Here is an 11,183-nt window from a genome sequence, read left to right on the forward strand (position 1 = left end):
TCAACAAAAGTGGCAAATGAAGACCATCTTGGCAAGATGACCTTAGCAACACACCATTAGATTTTTACTTCAGAGGGATCTGTATTCCAGGATTTGAGCCCAAGGTTTTTCACTTAGATACACAGTAAAGAGGACAATTCGCTACCAGCTCCTCCACAATGTGTTGGGAACAAAGCTGAGCTATTAGCAGTTTCAGTGTCTATAAACGCTTGTGTGACCAGGTCAGATGTCGTAGATGGTGTGCTGGGTATAACGATGTCCACCTTTCAACAGAGGGACTTTGAGACTGAAAAGGGGGTAGCAAAAAAAAGAATTCAAAATTCCAAAGAGGGCTCTGGGAAAGAAGGGGAAGCATTGACAGACTGAAAGCATCTTAAAGAGTTTTCCAAAGCAAAATTAAATATTTCTTACATGAATAGATTGTGCAATATGATACTCCATTTCAAGTCCTTTACTTTATGAAGTGTGGAAGACAGAAACAAAGGGCTTGATCAAGTTGCAAGTGTCTATATCCCTGAAGTACGTAGCCTTTAAAGAATTTTTCCTCAAGATGTTTTAAATACATTATTTCTCAGGTGTTTCATCTCAAGTAAAAACATTTCATAATGTTTTGTTCTTCCAAATGCACAGGGGTTATAGTCAAAGTTGACTTGGATACAACTCACCATATTTCTGAACTTCAAAGGATTTGTTGTATGTGTGTCCCTGCATCTCAGCAAAGATGAGCCATTCACCAAACACCGGCTGATCAGACAACGGAAAACTCATATTTACAATACCTGAAAAAGGAAACAACACACTGTGAACTCTGTGCACTCATCAGCCCTTGAAAGGCTTATTGTACACAATCTAGTATAAGCAGAAGCGAAGGCAAACAACAATACAGTGAGAAAAAAAAAAAAAAACCCTGAAACTTACCACAACAAAATGGCTTCAAATTGTTCCACTCTATCATACGAGACCCCCGAGGATCCTGCACAGCAGTTTAGGAATGAGAAACATCACAGTGAAAATGAATATCACTAATATTTAACTCAGTTTGCAGCAAAGAACTTCATTTTGTAATATACACACTTCTCTAACAGCTCAAATGTAACTAACATCTACCAAAAATTTTCTGAAGATACTTTACCAGGGGGTATTTGCTTTCTAAAATTCAGTACTCATTTAAGGACACGGTTTCTATAAGCAACGCACACAAGTAAGCACTGTCAAGCGGTAGATCTTCCATCTGTCTTAAGAAACCTATTTTGGATGGGATGAAGTGGCCTCTGAAGACACCTTCTTTCTATTCATAAAGGGAGTCGTACAGCTAGCAAGGCAATTTTTAGATGACAAAGTCAGATGAAATTAATCCCACTGTTTTTGTCAGCATTAAATCTGTGACTGAATGCAAACAAGAGAAGAGGGCAAATTCTTCTGCTTGCCGACAGCTAAAGAAAACACATGTTTTTTAAAAAAAAAAAAAAAAGAAAGACTAGACACAGAAGGAACCTCTCATTCACCTCATAAGGAAGAAGACAGGAGCACCCTTTCCTTGCCATGAATTTCTATTGTCCACTATCATAATGTTTGGGTGCAGAGATGAGATTGGCCCTGCTATATCAGCCCAGCCAGATGAAGGATAGGAGTGTGTCTGCATTGAAAAGAAGGGAGAAATTGAGTGGGACTGTTACATTTATAAACCCCAGTGAATCTAGCCAATTCTTCTCAGGCTGAAAAATGGGAATGGATTTCTGAAACTGAAGTAGAAAACAAGTATATTTGTTGGTCATAACAAAAAAGCAAGACACAAAGATCAGTTAAAGACACAGGGATAGAGATTTTTGTGCAGGTTACAGTTGGGAATGGCCATAAAGGACTTGAAAAGGTACAGACATGTGACTTGTTCCTCTTGAGGCTACAAGAATCTTGTGCCTCTACAGGATACATGCTAGATGACTGGCAGACAGATACTCACCACCACATAAGCTTCAATCTGAAAGAAAGAAAGAAAAAAAAAAAGAATAAAAGGCTTTATGAAACAAAGCTACTTTTCTGCTTCTTGTGATGAACTGCTGAGTTGACATAAGCAAGGTATGATGCACAAGGTGACAGAGTTTAAACATCTCTTTTTTGGTAAGAGTAGCCTGAGAAATAAACATTCATTCACATATCTAATTAGAAAAGTAATACTTTGCATATCTGTGCATTACCTAAATAAAGTGCAAGACTCTGACAAATTCTCCAGATTGCTTTTGCATAGTTACATTGCATTTACTAGCTCTACAACAGTGTATATTCATTCTCCTTCAACACTCATGTGACCAAGTGAAAAAAAACTCGTAAATAATAACAAGCAATCACAAGATATGCCTAAATAGAATAAGAAATCCAATTATATTTCTGCATAAATGGCCATTAGAATAAAATACAAGTTGTCAAGTTCCATCATATTTTACAATGTGAAAGAAAACGGTTTTCTTTACCCTGTCATTGACTGGTCTCAAGTCAGAAGTCACCATAAAGAGGTTTATCAACACTAAAAAAGGAAAAGAGGAAATTTATTAGTAATCACAGCTGACACTGAACAGAGTATCTCATCTTAGAATCTACCGGTGAAAACAAGTTTTGCTGGAAAGCAGCCCTAGCATCTGTCAGCCTCTCCAAGGTCGCTTTACCTTTCTGCTTGGGTTTATAGACAGGTTTGTCAGTCTGGATGAACACGGACGATCCTTTGCTATCAATGGTCACTGTGGTATAGTTGTGAAAAATGTAGCCTTCCTCTGCTAGATGCCGGTTGCCCCACACTTTTAGATGTGCTTGTCCACGAAGTCCTGAAGGCACCTAGAAAACAGACCATGAGGTGAGGAAGACACAGAAAAGCCTTTGAGCTTTCTGGGGAATATAACTGACGCTGAAGTGAGCAAAGAGCAGCTACCTGCTGCACTGCAGTGTAACTATGTGTTAGTAATAAAAAGAAAATGAAGAACATACTAGATCTTTTACAATGTATAAACTTCAAAGGAGGCAAAGTCATGCTAAAAACATGTCAGGAAATTCTCTTCTACTCTTCCTTCATCACTCAAGCAAAGTGATACTCGATCTCCATGTGCAGCTTTCACTAAAGGAGGTGTGTTACACGGCAAAGTCAACCATGCTATGGCAGACATCGCTCTACCGATAGAGATGGAAAAAAAAAAAACCCACAAAAAAAAAAAGCCCCAAACATGCCTGCATATTGTCAACCAGTTGCTCAGAGAAATAAGACTTTAAAAGTTGTGTTAGATTAAAAATTACAAAGTAAAAAATCTGATAATACAAAAATATGATGATAATAGGTCATAATTTGAGAGTGAAAAAATAAAATAAATAAAACTGAAATCTGCAATGACACTGTAGCTTTTATTCAACAGTGAGTTACAGTCTTTGGATAAAGAAAGTAATAGCATTTGGTGTAACTGCTGCTGTTTCCTGTTACATAGGTCTGTGTTCTACCTCCTTGAACTGAAAGGAACACTTTTGCATTCGTATATTAGCGCAGTAGGAAGGGGCAGGGAAGCAGCAAACCCTTTCTAGTACCGAATTCCCAGTTTAACTACTGCCAGGACAGAGCAGCATCAACATTGGCCATATCGTAATTACCGTGAAGGCAAAGAAAACTCAAGGCATGCCACCAAGGCAGAGGAGATCCCATTAGGCATGACAGACCATCACTGAGCTAGTTAGCCTTCTGTAAATTAAAGGCTTTAATTTACTTATAGGCCAATGATCTTTTCAAAGACCTAAAAAGAGGGATGGAAACAAAGATCCTGTACTAGCATGGAAGCACAGCCAAATTATCTCACAGAAACTATGAAAATGGCTTCATTTTTCTCTGGATGGTATCCCTTAGTCCTACATACAGCATAAACTAAATTACTTCTTTCAAGGAACAGTGAAATCTGAATTGGTAGCATTTAAAAAAAGTGATTTACTAAGGTAAGCATATGTAATTTCTTTTTAATGGCTACTGGAACCCTTTGCCAGAATTGCATTTAAACTCATCATCACTTCACTCCACCACAGATCCTCTTTGGAAATAAAAAGTTCCTCTCATTCCCTCCATCTCTTTCGTATGGGTAAGGTTCATTTTATGGACTATGCTGGTGGCAAAAATACTGCTAATGTCAAAGGCTAAAATATAGACAAAATTGGCAAAAGCCTATGTTTTTTAGCTAACGTAGTTGTACCAGAACAACTAGCAGAGACACAAAGTTCAATAATCTGCCACTTCTATGGATTTCTCTGGTCTGTCCAACGCTCCACGTCACTTACACAGCAATATGCACTGCCATTCTTACAAAATAATCACAAGGTAAAACTTTGTGTTGAGCAATGACCCACATATTCAGCCATTGATTTTCTCCAGTGGTGTAAGGGCCTGACAGATGAGGTGTGATGGATTAAGCTTTGTTCTTTTCCCTCTCCACTCTTCCTCTTGCAAAGGTTGCTTCCTCCTTAGTGTGTGCACCAGAACATGCCCTGTATTTATGCCGCAGCTGCTCAGAGTGCAATGCCTGATGTGGCTGAAGGCAAGCCCCTCATGTTTTCATCAAAAACATCTTAAAACAATTGACACTCACCTTCAGTTTAATTGTTCCTTTATCTAAAATGAGAAAGAGAGAGAGAATTATTCTTTGCAAGCTGAGGTATTAACATTTTAGACATTTGCAGCTGAGTGAGAGGAGACCCCATACCACAGAGCTGCTAACTGCAATTCCTGTTTCATTATGATTTCACCTGAAGCAATTTTCCTGCATTGTGTAAAACAATCTGCAGGGTGAGCACGTCGGACCTAGCAGAGTTCTCCAAAACAAACTTGGCCCACATTTATTTACAATTTTTGCCCAAGGTAAACTGCAAAGTGCTCTACGGTTAGAGATTACTACCATGGCTGAGGGTTCAGCACAGGGCACCCTATGCTTACAGAAGTATTTTGCTGTAAAAAGGACCTGGCCTCTCTGGGGACTTGAATAATTCTCAGAACAAACACTCATAGAATCTATTTTGATTGCTGGATACTGCCATACCTAAGATTTCTCTTTACCATATGTTGTCCATATGTGTAAGCATCACTCCCTTTGAATTACTTAGCAATTGTCAGCCAATTTCAAAGACAACAAGGAAAGGATAAAAATCAAAGACAATCTGTTCCAAGAAGGGAAACCGCTTTTATATAACTCCCAGTTTTTACACACAGAAGAGTTAAAAGACGATGGTTAAACAGCCTGATTGTCTGACCCTTGTCTGCATTACAGCTTACACCACTACTAGCAGTGGTAGAACAGTGCTACTGGACTTCATTTTGACTAATGTAAGTTCATTCAGGATGAAGCTGTACACAATCAAAACACCTTTTGTCTTTACACACAGGACAGAGAAGTATCCATCTTGGATTTTAAAGACTTATCCAACTGCACAAATATTACCACCTCTCAGCAATACTCAGTCCTGAAGACAGGGAGATTCCAAATCCAGTACTCATTTTCAAACAGGGGTAGAAAATGATTATGATGTTGTAGATGATATATTTTTCTTGAATGTCAACTTATGTTATTCCTTATACAGCTCCCCAGCACGAAACATTCGGGTTTCAAAATGAAAGAGATCCACTATAAAACTATTGAGTATCAATTATCCAGGGTCTCTGCACCTCTTGGTGTTCCAAAATTATCTACCTTGGATGTCTGAGATCACACACACCAAAACCACATTAGCACAATCAACCGAGAATGTTCAGCAGTAGTCAATGAATTAAATATTAGTGTGGTTCCAGTTCCGTCATCACCTAGAGCAATTCTCTAAGAGATACTGATGTGCTCCCACAGCACCTCAACTCACAAGCCAGTTGTCAAGTTCATAATAACAGGAACTTACCCAGAACTGTTCCATGGCCTCGTGACACAGTTTCTCCTTTGACAACTAACTGAATCTGGACTGTTGTCTCCTTGACAGAGTTAAAGATGGTTACACTTATAGCTTCCTCAACACCAGATCGGAAAACAGAAGGTGCCGCAATCAAATAGCCCCTGAGGAGCAAAATTGGAAGTGGACAGTCAAGAACAGCAACAAAAGTGTGATCTTTATTTGTGAGCCACTCTATGTATAACAAAAGGAAAAGAACAGACTACTCTGTAATGTATTTGCCCCTGCAGGGTCACATCTGTGATCACCAGCAGTCTAGACCTATACATAATACACATGAAATGAACACAGAATGCACATAGAAACAACGAGCGCCCAAGTGACTTACACATACTTAGTATTTAAATGAAAACAGGAATATTGTTGTTTATTGCATATATATTATATAAAGTTACTAATACATTATACATAAACAAACTAAATATACAACTAGTTAATCATAAAAAGTGGAGGTTCATGAAAGAATAAGGAGGTACTTGAACCTCCTTAGTTTTGTAGATAATGCCTTGTTTTGAAACAGTTTAGATACTGCTAACATTTTCGCCTCAATTATTTTTCATGGCTCCTTTTCATAGTTCAACTTGATATACAAAAAAAGAAGCGACCCTCAGTGCTGATACTCAGCACTTTCTGAATGTCAGACTTGCATATATGTAACACATCTGAACGTCCAGTTTATGCAGGAGCAGCCCAGAAGCTGCAGTTACAGGATTGGGCTCAAATTCTCAGCTGTGCTACCACTTTTTTGTTTGAACAGTTATACCCCGCAAGTTTAAAAACCCCGGCAAAACCGAATTATTTTCTGAAACACACAGTTTCAAAGCCACCCTAGACGACCTCCTGTACATACCACAGTCCTTGTGTTTCTGAATGGAATCTGTACTGTTCCTCTGTGCTGAATGGCACCGTGCCATGAACTTGTCAACTAAAAGCGTTACAGACTCTGAGCTCTTTGATGCATGGGGCTGTAAGCAGCACATTTATATTCTCTTCATGACACACCTTTCTGGGTTTTTCTTCTACCCAAAAGGATTTTTTAAAATGAGGCAATTCCTCATACGACTCTTTAAGCCAAATTTCTCAGCCCATGCCTTTCTACAGTTCCATGAACCAGGTTGCTTTAGTTCATGATTAATTATCACTTTGGGATGAGGATGATGGTGTTTTACAGCCCCCAAGTCATCTTTTATCAAATTCCAACCCCATGTTTCTCTCTCAGCAGGCCTCATTGCCATGGAGATCCCATTACCCCCAAAGGAAGTTCAGATCTCTGTGGCATCTGAGTTAAATTGCATGGGGTACTTGCAGATTTAAAACCTTATGGTTGCCAGGTTTGAAAATTCATCAGAACAATAGTAAATAACAATTAAAAGTTACTACTTAGCTTGCAAATTCTTGGTACGAAAGACATTGCTGATCTAGTTGCAGAGAGAGAAAGAGTACCATCCGCATGCAGTATGAAATGATTAGATTCAAACTGTCACATAAGCACAGCACTACAGAGCCATATGCGAAGCACATGTATTCACATTGTTCTACACTGCTGCAACGCTCTCTGAAGTATCCGCCCGTGGATATGGCTATTAAATCACTTCATAAGTGGCATTTGAATATTAAATATTTAACTTGGCAATTAAACAGTTAACTTGACAGTGACTGGACAGATCCTTTAAGCGCATTTGACTAACAGCTCTGTCAGGTTACACCAAAACTTGGCAGGACGTGAAATATTTTCTAGTAAGCAAGTGAAAATAAGTTCTCCATGGCACTCAGTTAATGCAGCTAGCCGACGTTGACGGGCTATAGTTGACGGGCTATAATAAGCGAGGGATAAAGAACAAAGCGAACCTTAATCAAAGTTAACCTAAACACACTGGAAGGAGCTGCAGATTCAGTTTCTAAGAGCCAGAGAGCTTTCCCCGCAGTGACATGTTTCTCCTCGGATGATTTTCCCCACAAGAAAGCTTCACACGCTCGGCGGGAGCAGCCAGCGTTACCTTCAGCCATCCCAAGCACAACGGCAGCCCCTGCGCAACACCCTGGATTCCTTAAATAATTGTTTGCAGATAAAAGCTTTGCTCGCCGGAGGAGCTAGAGGCAGGTATTTCTAAGGAGGCTTTCTTCTTGCTTCCCCCCCCCCCCCTTTCCCTGTGCTATGCACTTTTGCACCGGCGAGTACGAACGTGCTGCCGGGCTGGGGACCCGCCGCAGCTCGCCCCCTCGACCCCCAGCCTCCCAAGGGGACTTTCCAGAGGCTTTTACGAAGTGGCTGGAGCAGCCACCTCCCGAGGGGTTCGTGTCCCCCCGCTCCCCCGGCCCCCGCCCGGTACTCACTGCCTCTCCCGGGGCTGGGCTGCGCTCAGGCTGCAGAGGGTCAGCAGGACCCCCCAGGCGCAGCCGGGCTCCCTGCGGGGCATGGTGCTCCGAAGCCCCAGGCCACGGCTTTCTCCGCGGGCAGGAGGAGCCTTTTGTTCCCGGCGAGCTCGGCCCGAGCTTTCCCCGCCGCCCCGCTCCCGGGCTCGGCTCCCCGGTGCCTCTGGCCGCCGCCCCCGCCGCGTCCCCGCCCCCGGGGCCGCCCCCTCCTGGCCCCGGTGCCCGCTCGGCTCCGGCCCCGGCTCTTTGTCTGCGGCTCCCCGCCTGCTCCCTGACAGCGTGCACCGGGGGAGGGGGCCGGGCCCCGCACCTCCGCCTCTCGGCCCCGGGACGCTGCTTGCCTCCGCCCGGTCCCCGGTGCGCTGCCCGCCCGGCCTCGGCGGACTCCCGGCTCCAGCCAGCGCTCCTCACCCTCGCCATCCTCCCTGCTGCCCGGACAGCCTAGCCCGGCCGGCCTTCAGCCCCGAGGGCTGCTATGGCATCGGCTCCTCTTCCGCCGAGCCCAGCCGGCCCCGGGAGCCCACCTGCCTTCCTCCTCCAGCCCCCGAAGGTGCGGGCGTGCCTCAGGCAGATGCAAGAGTCGCAAAAGCTCAGGTTCCCAAAGGTCCCGTCAACCTGGGCCAGGGCACAGCACCTCCCTGCACGGTCTGGTCCCATTAACGGAGCCTGTGTACTGCAAGGCACTCCACTGAGCGCTGCCAAAGAACTAATTTCCCACTCAAAATCCAGCGGCAGGACCGGTGCTCTGTCCTCCTCCATCCCCGGGCCCTAACCGACCCGTCTCCATCCCTCCGGCGTGAGACAGGAGGGGGAGCTCTCACTACACCAGCCTGGAGAAGAGGGTGCAGCGTAAGAGCGGCGCTGACAGAAATCAGGGAAAAGCATATCCAAAGCAACAGCAGGGACTCAAGGTGACAAGAATAAATGCCACCTCCCAACGATGGATTAAATGCCACATAGAGATACCAAGGAATTACTTCCCTGATCCTTGCTGGAAACAATCCAGGCAAGTCAGGATCCCAGATGTGCTTCAGCAGAGCTGAACTCTCACCCCCGGAATCAACGAAAACCCTCAACGTTGGTAGTTTGAATCATATTTTTGTTTTCCCCCAACACTACACATCCGGCTTAAGGTAAACTACTAGGAAAACAGAAATAAAATTATAAAACATTAATTTTTTTTCTAGGTTAGCTCTGTCATTTGAACCTCAGTTTCGTTTCCTCTAAAAATCACCGATATGGAGCCCAGCATATTATTTAGCAAAAAGGCAGATTTGTATCCAAAAGTCAACTTGATAGTTTACCAAAGGCCCTTTTCTCTTCCAGCTTCTGACAAGAAAAACAGCAAATCAAGATGCTAAAGCTGCTAAACTTTTCAAGTTATTTTTCTCCCTCTTGAAATTATTTCAATCACCATATTTTAGCAGTATCATTACTAGCTAACACATTTTCTTCAAGTCGGTGCATTCCCTCAAAACACAAAGTCATCAAAAGGAATGAGGGTTTCCCTGACCACTTCAGGAACAGGACTTCAGAGGCTGATCAGTCCATAGCCAGGAGAGCAACAAAATGGTGCCTACATTATAATCTTGTTTGAAACTTAGACTAATTTCAACATGACTTCTCTTAACAAAAAAATAAATCATTAAGCTTTTTGATAAGTTCAGATTTCCTTCAGTAATGGCTAACACTGCTAGATGTGCCTACATTTTCCTGCCAAACCTATCTTTAAACTGCATTGTCTTACTTTTGTGGAGAGGCATAACAAGTCTAGAAGGAAGAACAGATTTTTCAAATTAAAAAAAAAAACAACAACAACAACAACAAAAGCTAGGCCAGGGCTTTATCAAGTATGCCTCACCTGGAAATTCTTTATACCAGACAACTCAAGCAACAGTCTCAAATCAAAAGGCCTACGTATTTTGCAAGGCTGATTAGTTTTTAGGATTGGGCACAACAGTTGAAATCATAGCCAAGCAAGTTTGGAAGATTTTAAAGAAATCACCTATCTGAATCACTTTTATTATGTCAACAATCCTTGACTAATGTTTGTTTGCAGATCCTGTTTTAAAACTTGCCCTAGATGTCACGATCAGGGCGGAGAACTGAAGGAATTTTATTCAATACAATAAGAACATCAGAATTATCCTCTCACTACTGAACAAGAAGTTTTTAAAGACTGTTCCCCACCTTGGTAAAGGTCATTTTCATTTATTTTTAATGGGATTTTTCTAGCTATAGCTCATCCGTAGGAGGAGTTGCAGAACGTCTTGAAGCAGCTTTCAGTATTCTGTAAGCTGAATCCATTTTGCTTGCTGCTGTGCTATTGAAGCACAACTGCTCCTCTCTTGCTCACTTCATTGCTCATGTATCTTCACACGACAAAACAACACTACAAGAGCTACCAGGGGGCTCTTGTTTGCCCAAAATTGAAGACATGTGCAAGAAAGCATGAAGTCAAAAAGAGGCCCTCCTAACACATCTTTCCTCTCCATCTTATATAGGGTTTTTCCTCTGATCTCCCATTCCTCAGAAATGTATAATTGTACTCAGATAGCACTATTCTTCTTGTACCAGGAGCTGTATTAGCTACGTACTAGCTATGATGGCCAAGGATTTCAGGGAGGCTGTATCTATAAGAATAGGTAATGTGTTTTGTTAGATTATGCTCATTAGTTCAAGACATTAACACTCTCCACAAACCTTGCGCTAGTGTTCTTTGCGGTGATGTCAGTTCAATTGACATTACACTGGTTTTACATGGAATTAAATACAATGCCTGCCATTCAGATTTTTTAAGAGGTGTATTTTTCTACAAATATTTTGCTAGAATATTAGTTTCCTCTTCCTTCATACTAACTGCA

At 42.2% G+C, this 11,183-nt stretch overlaps 1 protein-coding gene across 4 annotated transcripts in view; it reads right to left on the bottom strand.

Annotated features, from left to right (window-relative positions):
• Nucleotides 1-8,411, bottom strand: part of CPAMD8 (C3 and PZP like alpha-2-macroglobulin domain containing 8) — a 55,788-nt gene extending 47,377 nt beyond the window's left edge. For all 4 annotated transcript variants that reach the window (XM_086767253.1, XM_086767254.1, XM_086767252.1 and 1 more), the window contains exons 1-8: nucleotides 8,281-8,411; nucleotides 5,899-6,050; nucleotides 4,605-4,627; nucleotides 2,661-2,826; nucleotides 2,469-2,521; nucleotides 1,961-1,978; nucleotides 919-973; nucleotides 666-779 (exon numbers count right to left, since the gene is read on the bottom strand). In XM_086767253.1, the coding sequence (XP_086623379.1) occupies nucleotides 666-779; nucleotides 919-973; nucleotides 1,961-1,978; nucleotides 2,469-2,521; nucleotides 2,661-2,826; nucleotides 4,605-4,627; nucleotides 5,899-6,050; nucleotides 8,281-8,363 (664 nt within the window). In that variant the 5' untranslated portion in view covers nucleotides 8,364-8,411. The remainder of the gene's footprint in view (nucleotides 1-665; nucleotides 780-918; nucleotides 974-1,960; nucleotides 1,979-2,468; nucleotides 2,522-2,660; nucleotides 2,827-4,604; nucleotides 4,628-5,898; nucleotides 6,051-8,280) is intronic.
• Nucleotides 8,412-11,183: the final 2,772 nt, after the last annotated feature.

Source organism: Chlamydotis macqueenii, chromosome 26 (assembly GCF_036417535.1).
Source record: "Chlamydotis macqueenii isolate bChlMac1 chromosome 26, bChlMac1.mat, whole genome shotgun sequence".
NCBI classification, from domain to species: Eukaryota; Metazoa; Chordata; class Aves; order Otidiformes; family Otididae; genus Chlamydotis; species Chlamydotis macqueenii.